The following is a 23,448-nucleotide window of genomic DNA, read 5'->3' on the forward strand; positions in this document are numbered from 1 at the left end:
ATCGATAGATTTATGATCGATAGATTTATGATTAGCATAAGTTCGTTCATGATGGCTCACTTCAGTGATAGTGATGACATCGTTTGCAAAATTATTAACCGAGTCATTTTCAAGATTGAGTTACAATGATAAACTGGAGTGGCAAAGGATCAGCTGCATGACCCCGCCATCAAGTGCTTCATCCAAAAGGACAGGAGGATGGACTTTGTGTTTCAGTGATTTGATCATCAAAGGTAGGCCTAAGTCATTTTCAATGTGGGCCGCCGTGCCGACTTAATTCATTTGTAATTGTTACTTTTGGCTGTGAGTGCCCGGTCATGATAGGTGTTTAAATAAATTGTGTTGTTTTGTGTGGTAGAGGGTCGCTGTCATTGATGCGTTTTGCACCCCTGGCCGCTGTTGTGATATTCCGCTGAAGTATACGCTGTGACGTAATAACTCTTCTTTTTTTTCGAGGGAAGGGGAGGTCAGAGGGCCTAGGTATAAAAGTCACGGCTCGCCACTGCGTTAGAGCCAATAGAATTGAAGGGGAATTTCCACATACACACCAACGTTGCCAACAAAAATTGGGGGGCTATGCCATGCAGTTTTGCCCAGAGCGAAAGCTGTCTCACGCTCTGAAATCTGAAAAGTAGGTTTATTGCTTATGGATTATCAGAAATCATTTCAAAGGGACACAGACACATTGGATTAATCTTCAGCAGCGTTTTTATCGTTGTAATGCCATTGAAGACAACTTTTGATCAGACAACAACAGAGGTAAGACCTATTGCCGTTTTTGCTACCTAGCGCCACGTGTTGTGATGTCTCTTTTTGTTTATAAAGTTGCGAGTTCTTATCATGGAGTGATGATATAGATACCTATCGATTCTGTGTACTCTCACGATGCTAATCGATTGGTTAGATTTGCAGTCACGATAAGTAATAAGGGTGTTATACCGTGTTTTCTGTGCAACCGCCGTTAGCATTTTTTCGCTCGTGGCTAATTCAGAGGCTCAGCGTTAGCTTTGTGTTTTTTTTTGCAAAAAATTAAATAATGATCAGTTAGCTGAGTTTCTTCCCGTTACATGGATATAAAACATTCATAGTTTATTAAATATTAAGAAGCCCTCAGACGCTGTTTCCTGCAGATGATGCGTTTTTCCGCCCGGGGGCGGGTCGATGGGGTTCAACAGGTTTTAAGGTGGACTTCCTACAGGTGAGGTGAGACTACTGGCTCCGCTTTTCATTGGGAGGATACAAAATGACCCTTGCAAAGAACACGAACAAAGGACATTTCCTAGGTTTCTTGTATCATAGTCAGAAGAAGAGGAGAGAATCCACCTTTTTATGTAACATGCATTATCAGTAAGTATGTTGTTTTCCAAGGTTAATTTGCTTCTTCAGACATGGTAATTAAAAACCTAGATTCAAACCAAATTGTATTTACACATACCAAGACAATTAATATGATTTCATGTGATTTATTTTCTAATTTTGGGCACTCTCATCCCTGGTAAAAAGCAACTGACACACATACAAGAAGATGAGAGTGATGACCTTGAACACCATCTGCCCATTAGGCCCCCTGGTAGGTATGAAGGAGGTTTTGCATGTGGGATCAAAGTACGAGCTGTTTCACTGGGACTATGGCCTTAAAATGTGGTGACCTCCATAAATATGAATTATTCGAAGCACTGAAATGACCTCCCATTAGTCTGTCCTTCCAGTACTACCTTTTATCAATGACATCTTAGATAAGTACACTTGGCTGAAGTTGCAGACATGTCACACGTGACTAAAATAAAAACCATGGAGGTAAAGATGCTTCACTTAATGTGTCAATTTCTTAATTGTCCGCATGACTTATAGGAAAAAAGGATGAACTGTTATAGATGTGCTATACAAGCACGCTAAAATGATATTCCTCTATTCTAATCAGCCATTAGAGAAATCTAGAAAATGCACAGGCGGGCAAAGTATGACATTCACTGCTATGTTTACTAAATGTTTAATAATAACTTTCATAAAAAATATATATACATGAAAAAAACATGAAATTAAAAAGCACATACATATATATTTATATTCTAAAGTCTTCCTATACTGTCTTTTTAAGACAGCTGTGAATGAATAAATAAATAGTGAGTGACATCTACAAACAGTATGCAATCCTGAGACTACCGTACATTTGGGTAGTGCTAGTACATTCTTCTCTACATACAGTACCTCTTGTACATTGAAACTTAAAAGTATAGCATAAGCTACAGTAGTCAATTTACACTATTATGGCACATGCCACAATACTCACAAGATACAATTAAAAACACTTTAAAGTATTAAGCAGACACAATCAAATCCCTGTTCTGGAATATATTAAGTATCCCAATTATCCCACGGATCATTTAACGTCAGGGTCCCAGATGTGAGGAGATCTGAAGAGGAAATAAAACAACTTTTAATACATTTATTTCACATATTTAAATCTGATTGATAGTCAAAACCACCCCTTTCATAAATGATGACTGTGATAGGATCCAAAGACTGACTGTTTGAACCTTTCAATCTTTATTACATTCCTTCCTTAATTATCCTAAATTCCTCTGAACAGTGAGTGAACCATGCATTTGGTAATGACGACTGCATCGATCAGAAACCAGAAATCCATTAAAAAAGAAGAAATGTTTTTTTGGTAGATGAATGAATGCACAGACAATTAAATTAATTTCTAAATAAATAAATATAATGATTATGGATATAATTTATAAATGGATCTGGCTTATTTAATGACATAAAATATGTTTAAGTTATACCACTACCCAACAGCTAATCACCTATATGTCTGTACTTACATGTTAAAGTAAGGCACAGCTCTCTCAGCTGCTCTGGCTTTGTCCACCAGATGGCAGTGTAATACCAGAGTAGGAAGCAGGGGAGAGATGGGAGTTGGAGTTCTTTGCTGCTGTGGGGGTAGAGTTACACTCTGACCTCCTGTTGCCACTTCTTCTAAGTTTTCGGAGAGTAGGGCGTCTTCCTCGTCTTTTTCTAGAGGAAACTCTCTAGGCTCCCAGGGTGTCTGAGGCTGCCAGGGGAAAGAGTGCATAATGGAATTGAGCCACAATTCTGTAAATATAAATTAACAATGAATAAACTATGAACATTTTGGTGCTAGTATGTGCTATATGTATCACTTTCTATGCACACAAGAGTGAAAATATAACAAATATATATTAGATCTTTTTGAAGAGGAAAGAAACGTAAAGAATGTGCTGCATAAGTTGTTAAATAAAACTCAAGATGACTTCCTATATCAGTACCTCCATTGCATTTAGACTTTACATTACATGTCATTTGTTAGACGCTTTTATCCAAAGCGACTTTGGGGGGGCAATCCCCACAGGAGCAATTTGGGGTGAAGTGTCTTGCCCAGGGACACAATGACATGCAGTGGGACTCGAACTTGCTATCCCCTGATTTGAAGTCCAGCACACCATCCACTGAGCCACAGCCTCCATCCATACACTTTAAAGGGTGTATCATAGCTTCACATAAATCTGATTCTTTATTAAAAAAAATCAAACGCTGTGCTTTAATCAGGGTTTGTATGGGTGCTGGATAGCAATAGAAGGGCAACAGAGTGAAGTGGGGATATTTGTGGTGTGGAGACATTGATTTGGACCGTCTGGTTTAGCAGCAACTCATTTCTTCTCCAATCAAAGCGAAGTGGTACAAAGCACCGCAATCAGAATATAATCAACCACAGCGGAAACAAGTATCTGTGTAGGCTCTCAAGGATATATCTAGGCTGCTCACACAATATAACTAGGGGAAGAGTATTGATGAGTGTTCAACACGTTTTTTTCCACTTTATACTTTTCCTCTCATCTGAAGCACATCATACCACAGACACATCTTTGACTGGAGTGTTATCTATTGTGTATCCGACCTGTATTTTAGTTATTTTCATAGTACTTTGAAATGAGTGTTTTAAAGAGTGATATATAAATACAGTTTATTATGATCTGGCCGCTATTTTAGAGATATGGCATCAAAATGAAACAGCCAATCGAAAATCGCTGTGTATGACCCTCCTCCTTCCTGAATCAGCATACTTGGGGTTTCAGCTGTGGTGCTTTTGATCTTACCAGCCACTCCTCTGGGCTTTGCTGTTCATCAGTATCCAGCAGCCGAGCACAACTCAATTCAGCAGAGCTCTCCTCTCCTGATGTGCACATCCCGCCCCCTGACAACCTGCTGCCAAAGCCGGAGAGAAAAACAAGCATACCCCATGAAACTTCACGAGGAAATTACTCAACATTCCCCTTTCACACAAGTTGTATTTACATGCACAGAGATGAGCAAGCCAAGCATGCAATGGAATTGTATCTGTATCTGGAACTGCAATCTGTCAGCACAGACAGTGAGTCGAGGATTTGATCCAATTCATTTTCTGATAAAGCATGATAAACACTGACATTTCAGATGTTTGAAAAGGCTGATATTTCTCACAATCCACCTGATTCATATAGTTCCCTTTGCATTTTCATATCACCTGATGAAATAGTATTTAAATGAACACTGGATTATTTAGCCTGTGTGTGTATTTTTTGTTAGTGTCTTTGGTTTTCACCTTTCAGGACGTTTTATTTTCGCCCATGATGGCCAGCGCAGCTTCTCTCTCTGCTCTAATTCCATGTGTCTCAGGGCAACCACGTTGTTATTGTTATCCTCCTCCTGAAAAGAACACATACAGAGAGATAAAGATGATATTTTCTGCACAAATAGCCCAAAAAAACCATATTAACTAAGAGATGAGACATTACCTGCCCCTCCTCTTTGTCCTCCTCTTTCTCTGCTTCACAGTTCAGAGAAAAGGGGTCAACCACCCGCCAGCTGCAAAGAAAGACACACTTTTGGTGTGTTTTTTGTGACAGACAGCGATGGTGGACAGTGGGCATAGCATTTTTCTAATTCAAAGTATGTTTTATAACAGCCATATTATTATGCATTTATGTTAAGAAGCTGCTTGTTTGGAAATAAAGGTATTTCACTACTGAGAGGGAAATCAAAGCTACCTTACAAGAGGTAGCTTGACAGACTTTATACCATTTCGATTAACAAGTTTAATGGGCAGAATCAAATTTCTCTTTATTGTAGCAGTATAGGGAAAACTGAGTATTTCACAAAGCATGGTTAAAGTGATCTACTGTATAAGAAAAACAGTTTCTACAACATTTGTAACGAAGAGCATTAGGACATAGCTACCCACTCAGCTTTTATTTCCTACCTTGGTGTCAGGATGTCTTTGTACTGCAGCTTCTCCACTTTAGCCAGAGACATGGGGATGACAATGTTGTTGATGTTGTACACACTCTCTCCCTGTCGTCTGCGAACACAGCCCTAAAACGAAACATGGAGTGACAGTTCACACCAATGATTCTGAATTTCTCACACATTTAATGTCAGCCATTGTCGCTGTGATACAGGCTGCTTTCTGTTGACTATAGCTTCTTCATATTCACATCAAATGTTTTTTGAATGTATGAAGTTAAATTATTTTCTTGGCCCAATTTAAGGGTCAGTGTTAATTCAGGTTTGGTATCCGGTAAAGGTTACTGTATACATGAATGAGTGTTCTCGGAAGTATACATGTTTTAAAATGTGTGTATTACCCGTGAGGCCTGCTTGTGTGGCGCCTGTCTGTAGCTGTCCTCCAGCACTTCATCTGAACTGTCTAGGTCATAGAGCTGGTACAGGTCATCTTTCTCATCTGGGTAACACGCACACACACACACACACACACACACAACACACACACACACACAACACACACACACACACACACACACACACACACACACACACACACACACACACCACACACACACACACACACACACACACCACAACACACACACAACACACACACACACACACACACACACACACACACACAACACACACACACACACACACACACACACACACACACACACACACACACACACACACACACACACACACACACACACACACACACACACACACACACACACACACACACACACACACACACACACACACACACACAATTATACACAAAACCTTTAACCTTTAAGTTACTTTCTATGATCCTGGAATACAGTAGGTGAACATATACACACCTTCTAATAGCCTGTGGATGTGTTTTCTCTTCCTTTTCCTCTGGTTGGCTCTGCGGTGTTGACTCTGAGCAGAGCCTGCCATCCTGATAGGTGACAGACCCATAACTCGGCTTTTATGATGCTTTGCACGCTGCTTGTATTTGTGACCTACAATGAAACACACAGACAAACACACACACAAACTGAGTAAACACAACACAGGAATTTCCTTTCATTCCTATTTTCCCTTTAGTTCCTGAGGGATTTTCCGCCTTGGTTTAAGTCTACAAAAGCTTATCCTTAACCTTTAGTCCCATTATTTTAGCTGGTGACTTCCTCTTAGTTTTATTAGCCTAACTCACACCATTAATGCAGATAACTTGCTAACAAAATGTTAATATATTTCTCTTCATAACCCAAGTGAAAATGATTGAAGAAACTGATCTAAAGACAATTTGATGGATGGAGGGACTTGAATAGATTATTTAGCTTTTTTTGTAACTTTGTAAAAACAATGCCTGCCAGGGTTAGGGGTGCATTTACACACATGCACACTTATCTTAGCCTTGTTTTAGTGCTGTGGTCAGAACTTTAACAGAATCCATTAGGAGAAAAGAAGGACAGAAGTAGAAGTAATGAAGGAACAGTAGGAAGGAATTAATGCCTGTGATCCACCTTCAATTTCAATAATAAAGTACATTATTTGTACTGTAGTGCCTTCGCTAACAGTTAAATACTAAATCCTTTATGCCATGTTTTATTATTCTCCTCAGCATTTACCCATACGACCATCTCCTGCTGCTGGTAGTCCCAAAAACTAGGAAAAAGACCAGGGGAGACCCAGCCTTCTCAGCGGTAGCCCCCAGGCTCTGGAGCGACCTGCATGTCAAATTGTCGCCCACCCTTCAAACGTTTAAGTCCCGCCTGAAGACCCACCTTTTTTATTTGTCTGTCCATAGCCCTTATGTGCCTTTTATCTATTCTTATGTATGCATTTGTATCTATTCTTATGTGTGCCTTTTATCTATTATTGTAATATTATATTTTATTATAATGTTATGTCTGCTGTGAAGCACTTCGGTAAAACCCTCTGTTTTTAATATGTGCTATATAAATAAAGTGGATTGGATCTCCTGCTTGCTTTTACTGTTTACGTGACCTGATTCTACTTGTGCTACAATCAGCTATGACAAGGGGTTTGGTGATGTAGAAGGCTATTATCAAAGGTGACGTTGAACGAGCGAACGGAGAATAAGATCATTCAAGAAATCAATAGAGAGGTGGGTAAGTGACATCTTCATCAATTTCCAATTGGCCCCCTGTGTGTTTCCTACTATACTCTCTACCTACTTCTACTACAGCACTTATTGCCTTTCTTTTAAATCCACCGTTTCATTAAATACATAAAAGGAACGTATTGGCGATCAGGGAATATGCTTTAAACAACCATGGTGATGGAAACACTTAAACCCCTGAAACCAGAGCTGCCAGAGGCATTTGCAGAAGTAAGTAATTGTTCATTAGCATCAGACTAATATATATAGACAATGTATCGACACTGCTGAAATGCCAAATGATAACTGCTCAGTTGGAAACCTCATACAGAGCCAGCGTGATATCTGACATGCGCAGAATAACTCATGAGGGAGACATAGAAGACAAATTCCACTTTTTTTATAATTTATAAATATTGATTAAGTGTTGTTTAGAAACAAGGTTGGATACAAAATCATTTAAATATTGGTTGTAGTGTTATGATAACATATTTTGTATTTGATTATAAATGTGACTATCAAGTGACTTTAAATGTAAAAATAGACACCAATAAAAAGTATACGAATTATAATACTTTAAGGGCTGCAACTAACAATCGTTTTCATGATCAATTAATCATTTAATTTAGGTTTATTCAGGAATTTGTATAAACATTATCAATCCTACTTGGTCAAAAGGATGTCACTTTTTTACCCGAAGTTAGTCAGTTTAGTGAAACAGAACGAAGCAGAAGTGCAAATTTGGCCTTCCTGAAAAAATGAACAATTAATCCATTATCAGAATATTGGTGATTTTGTGTCTGTTAAACGAAACGACATGTCAATTAGTCGTCTAATCACCACAGCTCTGTTAAAGTTTTTCGTGCGACACCTTATCCAATTGGGACCAAAGCCCTAGCACCAGTGATGTAGCTGCAGTTGTTCTTAAAAAGAACACATTCAAAAGGTTTCGCCTGTGAAGCTGGAGCAGGTAGTGAAGACTTGTAATTCACATTCAATTACTACTGACTTCAAAACAGACTTCTTTGCTGCCAGCTCTGCAAAGAGAAGTGGATCAAAGCCAGCGAGTTTCTACAACAACAAGAATGCAGGTGCAGTCTGTTAAATAGCACCTCTGCCTTCCAGTCGATTCCATTACTCCTCAACACAGCTTGTTACAGTCCTGCTCACATGCATTCTGTGAGTTTCTACATGGCACAGCAAACGCGTAAGAGTAAAGTACATGCAGAGCAAAAAAGTAGACAAAGCAGTCATCAGGCAGGAGAGCACCATGCAGGGTTCTTACACCTTTTCCAAAGTCAAATTCAAGCACTTTTCAAGCATTTTCAAGGTGCATTTTCCAGCTTTTCAAGCATCTTACAGCTGTTGTAAATTACATATTTATATACACATACTCAAATGATTATTTCCCTACCTCACATTAAATCAGATGTTCTTTATGCTATAAACAACCAAATGTGTGTTTCGTGATAGCCTTCTACACGAGGATGAAAAATTAAAGAAAAGAAAACTAAGTTTAATATTTCAAAATGAGTGACCCATCTGTATGTCCCATATAACCTGTCTGAGCCAATATACAACAATCAGCCAAATAACTTTTCAATACATTATTGATTACTATTTTTGAGGTACTTTTAGGTTGGCAGTAAACACAAGTCAGAGGTACATGGTGTACTTCTACTCCACTACAGTTCAGAGGTACATGGTGTACTTCTACTCCACTACAGTTCAGAGGTACATGGTGTACTTCTACTCCACTACAGTTCAGAGGTACATGGTGTACTTCTACTCCACTACAGTTCAGAGGTACATGGTGTACTTCTACTCCACTACAGTTCAGAGGTACATGGTGTACTTCTACTCCACTACAGTTCAGAGGTACATGGTGTACTTCTACTCCACTACATGTATTTAATACCTTTAGTTACTTTACAGACCTGGATGAATGATGTGAAATCTAATCAAGTGTTAAATCAGACTTTAGTTCCACCTGGAGTAAATCCACCAGCTACCCAGCAGTATACAAAGTCATTCAAAGTAGCTGCACCTTTACCAGCTTTGAGAACACTTTCATGATCAATCATTATAAAACATATCATATATATTATTCTGAAATGGACCAATCTGCACAATGACTACTTTTACTGTCGCTACTTTCACTATATTTGGATGAGAATACTTTTCTACTTTCACTTGAGGAATATTTTGAATGCAGGACTTTTACTGTGACAGAGTATTCCTACACTCTGGTACTTCTACTTTTGCTAAGTACAAGATCTGAGTACTTATAATTTCACTACAAGATCTGAGTACTTATACTTTTACTCAAGTACAATACCTGAGTACTTATTCCACCTCTGGTAGTGTATTAGCCTGAATTGTAGCCACAAAATCACGCAGAGCTGCATAAAAATAGACTCACAATGGTAACAAGTGGAAAATAATATTTACAAATGTGTACAATGATTTGTAGGTAATTCTGACTACTCAAGACACCTGACTTATACATCTTCAAAGGAAGACTGTGTTCATTCTACAATTACATGGGATTAAAGCAACATGTAGTTTTACTTGTATAATACTTCAATTTTATATAAAGACAGTTTGTTTTCATCTGTTTTCAAATAAACAAAGTCTTGGCTTTCAGAATATTAAACTTGTTTCGGCAAATTCAGATGATAAATACAACTTTGAAGCTTCGGCATAATTACAAGCAGAGAACGGAGTAACTTAACGTCACAGCAAGCATAACAACAGCTGGTGTTTCTTGTGAGTGTTTCCCCGGGAAACAAACGCAAAAATACACAAACACACTCGCGAGCTTCCCCCAGACCAGTAATACAAACGAAGATGTGTCTTCGGGTCAATGTGACTGATTTCGATAGAGCAAGTCACATTTGGTTTAGGCACGAAACATACTACGAGTAGAAATACATTGCTTTCAAAATCGCTCCGTGTCAAATCAATAGATTATATTTCGTGACTATAAACACGAAATGCCGTGAATGCTTCATCCTCTGAACACCACAGGATGGCAACTGTAACGCACATAACATAGGTACGCTCCTCTGAAATGATTGTCCCCTGCAATTATTATTATCCCTCAATCGAGTTTACTAATCAGCTTGCTAACGTTAGCTTAAACAAACGTAACATGCAACGTTAGCTTAATCTAAAATGCTCCACTACGGCGTACCTTTCATGTGGCTCGTCAGCGCAGACTCTCGCATCGTTATTTTTGCAAACTTTGCAGGAGGCTACTCGTGGGCTTGACCCTCGTCTTAGCCATGGCTTGTATTTGTCTTCTGCTAGCCAACGCTCGTTGAAACTGCAACCTCCTGGCACACAGTCATCTATCACTCTCATCAGAATGCCCAGGTCACACGTAACACTAACACTTGCAGGTCGCGCGCATAGCGCGGGAAGGCCGCAGCGGAGCTGTTTTATGTAGAAGCGAAGCAATTATTTTCTTTTAATCTAAAAAGCGAACTATTCAGTCAGACAGCAATTTATTGTAAAAGTAAAGCATTTACATTTTCAAGCACTTTATCTCAATTTCAAGCACCATTCCCAAAATTCAAGCACTTTCCCAACCTTGAAAACACCATGTCAAATTTCAAGCATTTTCAAGGATTTCAAGCACCCGTACGAACCCTGACCATGGAACAGTACAGGATATGTGATGAATACTGGTAAAGGGCAGGATCTTACTGTTGTGCAGTGGTGTGGAGCTGGATCTGTTGTAGTGTGATGGACTGCATGGTTCCACAGTTATAATCAAAGGCCTTAGGGACCATTCTTCTCTGGACAGGGCCCTGTTTGATTGATTGGACTGAGGAGTACCTGAAGGAAGATGAGACAATTATACTGTAAGTATGCGGTTAAAACACGGTTACTCAGCACATCTCTTAATGCAAGCATGCAATAAAAGGCAAACACAAAGGCAGTGTATGACGCAAGTCAAAGCACCCGTATCCATTGTTCGCTATTCAAGCCCACACACATCGTGAAGCAAGGTAAGACATCATGATACACCACTGCTTTAGTGCATGTGCCCAGCTATCACTGCCTCTGTGTGGCCCGTCTGACATGCAGGCGTCAACTGGGAAATGACACACGATGGCAGGTGTGTGGTGCACCTGTTGGTTTACCATGTCAAATTAAAGCGAATACAATACTCTTGTGAACTGCACCTCTCAGGAAACAGTAGATAAATCAAATGTACCACGTTCTGGCTTTTCTTTTTTAAAGGTCATCTATTATGCAAAATCCACTTTTTCCTGTCTGTTATACATGAACATGTGTCCCCTCTGTGTAAAGAGATTCTGGAAGTTTCAGGAAAAAAGATTCTCTCACTTTCTGTCCTGATCCATTTATATAAAAACCTGTCTGAAAATGAGCTGATCAGATCTTGGCCACTTTATGATGTCATAACGATTTTTTGGCTTGTGTAACCATTAGCCAATCACCAACCAAGGTAACCCCCCCCCCCCACCTTATCACCTGAATCTCCTCCTAGAGCACCATTGTGTTCTTTTTAACCAAATATCTCTCAGAGGGCCGTGGGGAGGGGCTTCTTATTTTCATCTAAAGTAACAGACAGAGAATCAGCACTTTTGAAACAGGGCTGAAACAGAGGGGATTATGGGATGCTGCAATGATCTGTTTGGTATTTGGAGCCAAACATTTCAGAGACATGTTTTGTATATATCTGAGACCTATCATATATTGATGAAAAACAGTATAATAGGGGATCTTTAAATAAAAGGTGATACAAGTGTCCTTGTCTTCCTCATATTTAATGTTAAATAATGTTTTCACAGTCATACCATTCACACAATGTTATGAAGCAATTTGAATATGTATCCTACCAAATGAAAGAGACACTGCAGGGTGAGGGTTGGAGCTGGGGGTCCTTGAGGACAGGGCCCTGCTGGAGCTGCAGGCGGGGTCAGAGCACAGGACTACAGGGTCACAGGATGAACAACATGAACAGGAAGGTGATGAGAGAGAAGAGGAATGAGTACACGTGGACCTCCCAGAGTCCTGAAGCACAAAAAGAGAAGAAAAAACAGAGAAAGACATTTAATTTTTAGATTATACAACTTGGTTTCTTAAACTACTGGATAAACTTGGCCGTCTCCTTGTGTTCTTTTAAAGTATGAGTCAGAGGGAATTTAAGGGAGCGGCGCTGTGGGCACACTGATTAAAGTAATTAAGTTGTTAACATGCTTTCTTTTGCATCTGGCAATATCACAATGGAGCTGCCTAGGGCTGCTTCTTTTTATAAAGAGCTACAAACTCTATTAGGCTCTATGCGAGTAGAAGTGTTTGGCAAGGTGTTACAACAAATTTCAAACTGTTGGATTTGAACATGTCAATCTTTAAAATGGTTAATATCTTTGTATGTGTGCTAAAGAAGAGCAAGATGGTGATTAGAAAACAAAAGTTAAACCTTGTGTTTTTATTAAAGGCACCACTGACTCAAACATTAAGATCAGGCCAAAATCAAAACTATTTTACATTAATATAATAATAATAGATTTATTTTGTTAGCGATTTTACAAAGAACAACAAATAAATATATAATATATAAGTCAAATAATACAAAAACAATCACACATTAAAAGCCAGATTGAAGAGGTGAGTTTTTTGAAGGTGGTGGGTTGGGGGAGTGAGTTCCAGAGGGAGGGGGCAGCAACGGAGAAGGCTCATTACATCATTATTTGAGGTATTATAATATAATATTGACTTAAATGAAGACAAAAATACCCATTTCTAAACTGAAGTCAAGGTATTGTGTATAATAATGTATGAGTTCATAGCCAATCCCTTAAAACCTGACTTTGCAAGGACATAGCAATGTCCCCAGGCTAACTGAAGGCTATAGCTTTAAATGAACTACTTGCACCGGTTTTCTTGAAGTTCATCAAATTTGAAACATTTATTATAAAATCACAAATGTAGGCCTATAATTAGGATGAATAATTGATGCATTATGGTTAAGTAAACAGGGGAAGGAATACAGTAATCAGGCATAGTGCTGATGTCATCTTGATTAATCCCTTCACAATCACTTCCTCAGAATAAAGAGGGGGAAAATGCAAATGTCTTCATTATCCTCACTGTGCAGGGACATGGTGGCACTAATGAATAGATTCTAATGAGTTATTCTAGAAGCACAGACTGGTTCAAACTAAGATTAAGTGTAGGAGTAAATAAGTCATAATTCTAACTGGACCCATTGTAATTCAAACAGCAAATAACACAACAAATAAAGACATGCATATTTGGGGTCAGACTTCTTTGATATCGTTTTAAACTATTGGAAGATAAATGTGTCCATGTTTTGCGTCATGGCACATAGATGTGTATGTGTGCTGTGAGAGTTGCATGAGAAGATGGATAGACTGGGAAATGGCTGCTTGTGTGCCTACCTCTGCACTGCTGGAGTTGCAGGTGTTGAAAGAAAACAGTTTGGGCTTGTGGTAGGTGACCAGGGGTCGAGTGCGGGCACACACGCATGACACATCTGATTTGAAGAGCCTCCTGGTCCCCAGTCTCCTTCTCTTGGAGCTCCCAGGGACAAAAATGTCGCCTTCTCTCTGACCACTGCAAAAACGAGATTGTTTTTTAAAAAAAAATGTATTCATTGTTGGTCTTAGATCTTCTTTCAGAATAACAGCCAGAAACAAACAATAGCTTGTTACATGCATACACAGGGTGAAGAGCTGGTTTTCTTTTCTTAATCGCTTGGCTTTTATCTTTAGAGCCAGACAGAGAGTTAAAAAGGCAGCAGGAAGAATAGTAATGTAATGGGTTACATCACAACAACCTTGATCAGTCAGAATATAGAATACCCCTAGACCAGACAATGTACAAACCTCTGGTGATACAAGATTCTCTGTCTCTATTTTAAATGACATGTCATTTGTGTTGGTGTTACAAATCCTTACAGTGTCATGCTCAGACAGTTAGATGTGCGTGTGTGTGTGTGTGTGTGTGTGTGTGTGTGTGTGTGTGTGTGTGTGTGTGTGTGTGTGTGTGTGTGTGTGTGTGTGTGTGTGTGTGTGTGTGTGTGTGTGTGTGTGTGTGTTCTGTACCGTGCGAAGGCTTTCTTGCCTCTCCAGGTGTGGGGTGTCTGTTTAGATAGCGGTGAAAAGCTGAGAGGAGGCATCAGACTGTTGACAATCTGGCTGAGCTGGGCACTCTGCAACAAAGAAACCATCCATGTAATGCTTAGGGATACATACAAAATAATGGATTGATCAGACTGATAAACATAGCATTCAGGTTTAAGGAAAAAGCTCATTTTATTCAGGTACCTTTGTTTAATTGAGCTTCAAATGTGCCTGGTGTTGCACAATAGGATTCAAAGGGCAATTATTCTGGATAGAAATTAGGTGAAGACATCCAACACTTGTATTTGGCCAACCAAACTCATTTCTGTCCAGTGAAATGAAAACACACAGCCGAGATTTTGTTGAGCTATTGATGGGCATAATTTTGTACTCAATTAGCCTTCTCAAAGCAGGTAATTTTTGTATTTATGTAAAATCTTTAATATACTTTTTGTTTTAAACTAAAACAGATTGACTTATTTGTATGCCATTAAAACAGTTTGCACTTGGATTAACAGTCGATTGTCAGCATCAGCTCCCCTCCTACAACAGATGAAATCCCTTTAGGCTTCACAAAGCAGCAGGAATGTCTGCATTCCATATGCAGTCTCGCTATCTAGCATAACAGCTAAAGGTCAAGCAACATGCATACTCTAATTAATCTGTCTAACCTTCTCTAGTTCCTGTGCTTTTCTACACAACAGACACATTTGTAAGGTTATTCTCATGATTTAGTGTATGGAGTTAGATTGGACAAGATTACTATTCCTCTTTACACAATCGGTATAACTTGTGTCTTTACTATTTCCTGCCTCCTACCTGTCTCTCTATGTTGTACAGAAGGCGCGTGGGGCTGCAGGGTTCATTGTCAGCGTCTGATCCGGCCGTGCAGGATAACCCCGCCAGTTCTCTCAGCAGGGTCTGCTGAATCTGTCGGTCTGTCAGTGGCTGGGACTCTGCAAGCACCACACCACCCTAAGATAAACAAACACACACACACACACACAAATAACATGGGATCAACTTTTAAAATGAAACCCTCAACATTTGGGAGAATCTGCCTGAACAGACAAATAGCCCATTTTGGATCCTTGCTATAAATATGGACATGTTAATGGATTATTGACCAGGATTAAGAAGAGAGACACCATATTTCTAAAGCTTTGGTTGTATTGCCATGTATTGTACCACAATTACACAATTATTCTAACATTTATAAAATGGCATTATCTGAGAGAACAGTCCATGACAGCTGCTTGCATTGTTTTATGTATCTTTAAAGTGAGACTACAGTGGCCCACTTTTCTATAGGAGATGTTATCAAAAGTCTTATCCCATGTTACAGTATTGCAGCAACAATTGGCAGAACATTTACATTCTCTTCACTCAAAACTGACTTGTATCAAGGCCTCAGTAAAAGCCCTTAAAGGTGGGGTAGGTAAGTTTCAGAAACCGGCTCGAGTGCACTAAAATTTGAAAGTACACAGCCGAAAAGAATCCGCCCCTTCCTTCAGACTTCCTTACAGAGCACCTCCTCCAACACACATGAACACGCACATGACGTCAGCAGACTGGTGAAAGTGGCCGCCTGTTGCTGGCGAGTCATTGAAGTACTGCTGCAATGCACGCCCAATGACGGCACGCCCAATGACGGCACGAGATACATTTGTGCGTGAATGAGATGGAAGGCTGACAGACAGGGCGGCAATCAAACGGATTGGTTGTACTTTTTACAGTATTACGGCTTCCACAGATGACATTTTTTTAAGGATTTTTTGTCAAAGCACTTAAGATATTCATAGCTATCGGGATGTTAAGAACATTCCATGGAATATAACAAAAAGTGTATCTCGAGCCGGTTTCTGAAACTTACCTACCCAACCTTTAATAATTTATAGCTGTCTATTGTGTCAACTGGCCTTTATTAGGGTCTTTACAGAGGGCTTTTGTCTTACCTTGCAAGAGCGGATGTGCTTGTGGAGCTCCACCAGTTGTTGTGTCCTCCCTTCCAGCTCGGCCAGACGCAGCTGCAGCCAACTCCATCTGCTGCCCAGCTCCGCTCTCTGCTCCAGCCACCGCCTCTCACAGCTGCTGCTGCTGCTGCTGCTGCTGCTGCTGCTGCTGCTGCTGCTGCTGCAGGAGGACAGGGTGATGGATGACAGAGAGAGGACACTTAGACCCGTGTAGTGGTATTAGTTATAATACTCTCTGTCAAATGCTCCAGAAACTGTTACAACCTCACAAGAAGAAAATGCTTCAGCCAAGAATGCTGAAACAATTTCAAGATATTGAATGCAGTCATAAATACCAGTACAATCATTTAGTGGAAGTGTGCGAAGAGGCTAGCATGCAAGAATCACTGGCAGGGAAATGTGTGTCACCAGTGGGAATAGTCACACAATGAAGGGAGATTGAGAGACACAAAGAGAGCACTTACAGCACAATCCATTTGTCAATTCACACATTTGTACTGCAGCACTGCTTTCTTAAGGCCTATCTTACACCAATCATGTTGCCGTACCATTTGGCATCCCCCCGATTTTGCTGAAGCACAAAAGCTTATCTAGGCCAAAGAATAAAACCCTGTTGATTTGTGCGGTGTGTATCCATAGTATGTTTCCATGGCACTAGCCTGTTCAGTGAGCATTCATCTTCTGTGTGTGTGTGTGTGTGTGTGTGTGTGTGTGTGTGTGTGTGTGTGTGTGTGTGTGTGTGTGTGTGTGTGTGTGTGTGTGTGTGTGTGTGTGTCTCCAGCAGAGCACTAGTTGCTATGGCAGTGCTCTTGGACCTTGGCTAGGACAGGAGGGACTCCCCCCACTTCAAACACTCGGATGCAGGACTGAGAAAGGTTAGGCCAGTCAGAAAGCAGCTATAGAATACATGACATTACCCCTGGGTGTTGTGAGGTAGTTATTCTACAATATCATCTTGTGAAGTAAGATACCAAACATGTTGTGTGCTCGCCTGATCAAAATGAAACCCAGTGTTTTGGTGGATTTCAATAAGAACTTCCCAAATAAAATCAAAGCTGTTTAATGACTGCTTCTAGACTGACTTTGAATCAACTCTAAGCTAATATCCGTTGGTTAAGGCTCCCTCTTTACTCCACAGACAATGACCAGACCTGGCTGCCCTGCAGCTCTTTCCAAATGTATAATGAGAACATTCCTGGAATATCTGCCAAGCAGTGGGAGAGGGTAGGACAGGAGAGGTTACTATTTACCTGGTAGTGTGCAAGCATTACATATGTTATTGTTATTCAAATCATTAATAAAATGAATGGTCTAGTAAACCACTGGCTACCCTCCAAAGTGAGAAGGTGTGAGTTTCCATAGACACATCCTGGTATCATTCAAGGCCGGCCCCAGCAAGTAGCTTTAGGAATTCCCCCATTTGGATAGCATTTCCTGACTCTTGCAGAGGCTCAAGAGCTGTTGGGTGTGTCTTGCACTTAAGATTTCCAACATGAAACTTTTCACAAATACTCCCAAAAATCTAAAATAACAAAACTACTGAAAACTGAAAATGAGCAACAGCTGGAGGTGTGAAGGACAGCTGCCGGTGAGGTCGGCAATGTGGTTCCAAATTAAATCAAACCAAACATGTCACTGCTTTACAAGTTAAAGTGTCAAAGGGCAACTGTTTAAACATTTTCTAAAGGGGGACAATGAACTGTCCAGTTTCCAGCAAGGAGACATCCTCTTCAAGGAGGAACCTGCCATAAAAACACCCCGGGGAAGGGTTGCTGACGAAACACAGAGCATTGTTCCACAGACTCGTAGAAAAAAGGCAAGCTAACGCTTCCAAGATGACAGAAGCTGGCCAAATAACACACACACACACACACACACACACACACACACACACACACACACACACACACACACACACACACACACACACACACACACACACACACACACACACACACACACACACACACACACACACACACACACACACACACACACACACACACACACACACACACACACACACACACACACACACACACACACACACACACACACACACACACACACACACACACACACACACACACACACACACACACACACACACACACACACACACACACACACACACACACACACACATCTTATCCTAACCCTAACCAACACATGCCTAACCCTAACCCTGACCCTAAACCTAAAATGAATGATTCCCCTCATGGGGACCTCCAATTTGTCCCCATAAGGGAGGCGAGTCCCCACACGTGACTGTGTAAACAGATTTAGGTCCCCACAAGTATAGTAATGCTAGGCCACATACACACACAAAATATTATTCAATATAATAAAGAGGAGCAAGATGGGGAGGAATGGCTGCCATGTGGCTTGCTGGCATTGCCGTGTTTATTTCCTAGCCTGTGGGCAAAGTGTGTTGAACATGTTATGAATGCAGCATGGAAAAATAATGCGTGTGTGTGTGCCTGGCTGAAAAATGTCATCATACTCTCCACAGCTGGGAAGACAGAACTAGTGCTTACGACAAACACAGTGTAGTCTCTTCTGAACGCCAAGTAAAATATGTGAAGTACAGACACAGTGGAACGCTTTCACTCAGATGACTTTCCAAATCGTATAATCTGCCATCCTGGAATAAGCCAATCTGATTAAATCTGTGTTTTTTTTAAACAAGTTTCATCTCGTTGAGTTTCAGTATCTCCATTGTCCTGAACTCATTGGCTCCATCGACAACAACAGCTGGCTTCTGGCAAACCCAATCCCAGAAGAGCATAACAAATATGTTGGCAGTGAGAGTGCAGTTAACTTTGTGTAAATAGTTTCCTATTGTTTTCAACAACACTAGTTGGTAACTTCATATTTGACACTGTGTGAAATGACATGGTTCTTCTTAACTTGATACACAAAATATATGAGGTTCAAGGGATTCTCAAGTGTCTCCTTTGTAGCGTGTTTATTTAGCTGGAATAACCAGCTGTGAAACATGTGACAAACTGCAGCTCTTAAAAATACACAAAGTTCAAAATAAGAAACCTCGATTTGAAAGTGGCCCACAACATAAGAGACCAGGAAATGGGTCTTACTCAATTTGCTTGTAAAAATAGAAACCGACCGTTCCATGCTCAGTGAGTGGAAAATTAGCTTTCGAATAAGCAAAACAGCCCAGTAAACAAGTAGCAGTTTACAAAAAAAATGTATAACCAAAAGTATGGGTTTTATCCATTAAAGGGCACCTATTATGCAAAATCCACTTTGTGATGACATAACGATTTTTTGGCTTGTGTAACCATTAGCCAATAACCACCCAAGGCACCCCCCCCCCCACCTTATTACCCGAATCTCCTCCTAGAGCACCATTGTGTTCTTTTTAACCAAATATCTCTCAGAGGGGCGTGGGGAGGGGCTCCTTATTTTCATCTAAAGTAACAGACAGAGAATCAGCACTTTTGAAACAGGGCTGAAACAGAGGGGAGATGCTACAATGCATGATCTGTTTGGTATTTGGAGCCAAACACTTCAGAGACATGTTTTGTATATATCTGAGGCCTATAATATATTGATGAAAAACAGTATAATAGGGGACCTTTAACAAATCATTTAATGGCTTCACATGATATTTGAAGTAAGAAATGAAAATACAAATGATAAGTAGCTCTGAAAAGGGATCCAGAAATGTAGTTTTGTCTATTGGTGTTAGGTTACTTATAAACTTCCACCTTCCGGATACTCACACAGGTGACGTTTTCTTTTTAGTGTGGATCCTAACTTCCTCTTCCTCCTCATCTGAGCTGCTGCTGGCGGTGGCCTCAGAGTCCAACGCCTCCTGCAGGCCTCTCAGCAGCGCCTGGCTGGAGCAGCTGAACTCTCTGAGCTCTGAGAAGGAAAACGAGGCTGTGGGCGAATCCAGCCAAGAACAATAGGGATCACTTCCCACTTGTGGAGGTAGTATAAAGGAACTTAAGGAGTCTGAGCTGTCCAGAGACACGCCGCTGATTTGACAATGCTTTTTCAGCCCTTCTAGTTGCTGGTCACAGTGTTGCAAAGCATGCTCTCCTAGCAGCGCTTGCAGTCTCCTCTGCAGCCTCTGAGCTCGGCTTTGCAGCCCTGCCTGCCTGCAGAGCTGCTCCTTCACAGCTCTCGGTGCCAGCTGGTCGGAGTTCACCCTGCAATTACAAGGCTGCACTGAAGATGCACTAGGACAGCCCATTGGAGTCACTCTCCCCTGTGACAGTGTAGGTTGGAGTGCAAAGTATGGAGTGTAGCCCTGGGAGCCACTCTCTCCATGGCAATAAGAAGGAGGAACACTCCGCATAAAAGGGGAATGCTGCACATCACCACCACCTGGCCCATATTCAGGAGCAGCACCATGCAGCAGACAAATCTCTTGGCCATTGTGCTCAGGGACAGGGACTAAAAACATGTCGGGTACACCTGGGAAGACCTGATGAGAATCTCTCAGGCCTTTAGGGAAGGAGAGGAGGCTGAGGAGGGAGGCCGGGCTGGGGAGAAACTCGGTCTCACACTGCCTGGCAGACGTCTGCAGACAGGGGGAGAGCACCGGGTTGGCAGGGAACTCCAGGGGGCTCAGAGGGAGACACAGGTCCAGAGAGGGGAACAGGGAAAGGTTCAGCCACATCTTTTGGAGGTCACCGTCATCTGTTAAGCCCATCTGAGATTCCAGCTCAGAACTACACATGACTCTTCCATCTGAGTCCATTCTGACCGAGGCAGGAGGGGAGGACAGGTGGATCCCATGGCCATCTTTCAGGGTTTTGGTAAGAGCCGGGGCCATACCACTGATGGTCAAGGTAGCCAAGGCAGCAGATTTCACCTCAAATTACCTGACAGTAAAAAAAACATGTTAGAAGGTAATGGACACCTACTGATGCGAAAAAAGTTATCAATAAAAGCAAATATGATACAAAATACTGTTTGTCTATGGATAATGAGACCATATAATGTGTTGGGGTTAGATTGGTGAATTTACAACCTTTCAAGACATGGTAATACTATTTATTACAGATGGGAAAAATAGAAATACTAAATTGTAAAAATACTCTCTTACGAGTAAGAGTCCTGCATTCAAAATCTTACTTAAGTAAAAGTATAAAAGTATTGGCATTGATACTTAGAGTATCAAAAGTAAAAGTACTTATTGTGCGTCATGTCCCCTTTCAGAATCATATCAATTACTGGATTATTAGTTTTGGTGCAATAATGTGTTCATCAGAGCTGGAAAAAGTGGACCTACTTGTAATACGTTATATGCTACTGCTGCATATCCTAATCATAATTGTGTATTATAGTTTATGTATTAGTTTATGTTTTGTAATAGATATTAATCTGAATCTGTAAAGTATAGTCATTAATTGTGTCAAATAATTGTAGTGAAGTAAAAAGAACAATATTGGTTCCCAACTTGTAGTGGAGTAGAAGAATAAACTAGCATGAAATAAAATATTCTAGTAAAGTACAAGGACCCAACAATCTTATTTTAGTACAGTACTTGAGTAAATGTACTTGAGTAGCTTACATTACACCACTGGTTACAGGGTATCTGTGAGTCTCGTTTTGAGAGGCTAAAAGTGCTCTCTGTACCCTTTTTCGGACACATATTTTGGTTTTGACACGGAAAATAAATCCCTCATTTTGCTCACAGCTTATTTGTTTCAACTCTGGTTCACTCAGTTTACAACGCCTTATTAACTAACGGAATAATAACGGAATAATAAAGAAATAGGACCGCTGCTGTTTAAACGGTTTAATTACAGTCACGTTAAAGCGTTAAATAGCTATGATGAGGTAGTGTGAAAGTTACCACAACAATAACACATGTTAATTTACGGAGCCAGGTAACTTAACAAGAGCTGTATTCGTTAAGTTACACTTCTGGATATTCTCGTCCATCACAGGTTCAACATACATACCTTTAAACTAACATTACTAACAAAATGACACTATGTTACCGAGCCCGGACGTTAATAAAGTATTTTTTAACGCATAACCGCTCACCTGATTGAACATGGTTTACTCCCGTAAAATATACAGCTGAAAGCTTAAATCTTCAGTTGTTTCCTTTACCGATCGTTCCAGAAAATGATATCTGACCGGGTTATCTGGCTATCAAACTCCCGGTGAAACGATGACATTATTTTTTCCCGTTTATCGGTAGATCCGCTGTACTTCTAACTGACACCTCCCTGCTTCACTCATCAACTGCCGAGGAGCGAGGAGGAGGAGGAGGAGGGGCTGGACCGCACTCATGATGCCTTCAGGGCCCCTTCAGAAGATCAGACTCGGCATGTGTTTTCCTTACCATACTTTCATTACATTTGTTTAATTGTACCCAAAGAGCCAATTTGGCCTCAGAATATTGTATTTTTGTTTAAGGTTTGATATTAAGGCTTTGTGTGAATTCAACTGTATTCAACACACATAAATACAATCGTATTACCTCTTTATCTTGTAATGTGTCAAGGTAAAATCTCTCTAACACTTTAATTTCAAGATAACAGAAAATGATCTTATAAATAGAGATAATATCTCAATTATATCATAATTACAAGACACTTATTGTATCATTATAATATAACATCTTTCAACTATGTACGTTCCAGTTAATGTTAGTTTTTCTTAATATCTCAATTGTCAAATATTTTCCTCCTAATTATGTACAATGTATTTTGTGTTTATACAAAGCATTTCCAGAATATTGTAACTGCTGTAAGGCTCCTGTATAGAAAGAGATTGCTTTCTTGTATATTTACGTTTTTGACTCCTCAAAATGTGAGCCTTTGCCATGGTTTAAAAAAAAAGTTAATTTAGAAAATATCAGGAATGATGTTAGATTAAAGGGCCAGTAACCTTAATTGTAGTCCATATGGCTTTGGTACAATTGTATAGACAAATTACAAAACCACTATTACAAAAAGTTACGGTTTTT

General features: G+C 40.3%; 1 protein-coding gene across 1 annotated transcript; it reads right to left on the reverse strand.

Moving 5' to 3' along the window:
* Positions 1-2,837: 2,837 nt before the first annotated feature.
* Positions 2,838-22,720, reverse strand: kansl1l (KAT8 regulatory NSL complex subunit 1-like). The gene is given in 16 exon segments (XM_034203946.1): positions 2,838-2,972; positions 2,975-3,061; positions 4,125-4,233; positions 4,610-4,713; positions 4,803-4,872; positions 5,267-5,379; positions 5,652-5,749; positions 6,144-6,290; positions 11,108-11,239; positions 12,268-12,442; positions 13,834-14,008; positions 14,500-14,606; positions 15,337-15,492; positions 16,473-16,650; positions 20,237-21,346; positions 22,518-22,720. Coding segments are annotated over 15 exon segments (2,829 nt in total). The 5' UTR covers positions 21,298-21,346; positions 22,518-22,720; the 3' UTR covers positions 2,838-2,855.
* Positions 22,721-23,448: the final 728 nt, after the last annotated feature.

This window comes from Gymnodraco acuticeps, unplaced genomic scaffold (assembly GCF_902827175.1).
Source record: "Gymnodraco acuticeps unplaced genomic scaffold, fGymAcu1.1, whole genome shotgun sequence".
Lineage (NCBI taxonomy): Eukaryota > Metazoa > Chordata > Actinopteri > Perciformes > Bathydraconidae > Gymnodraco > Gymnodraco acuticeps.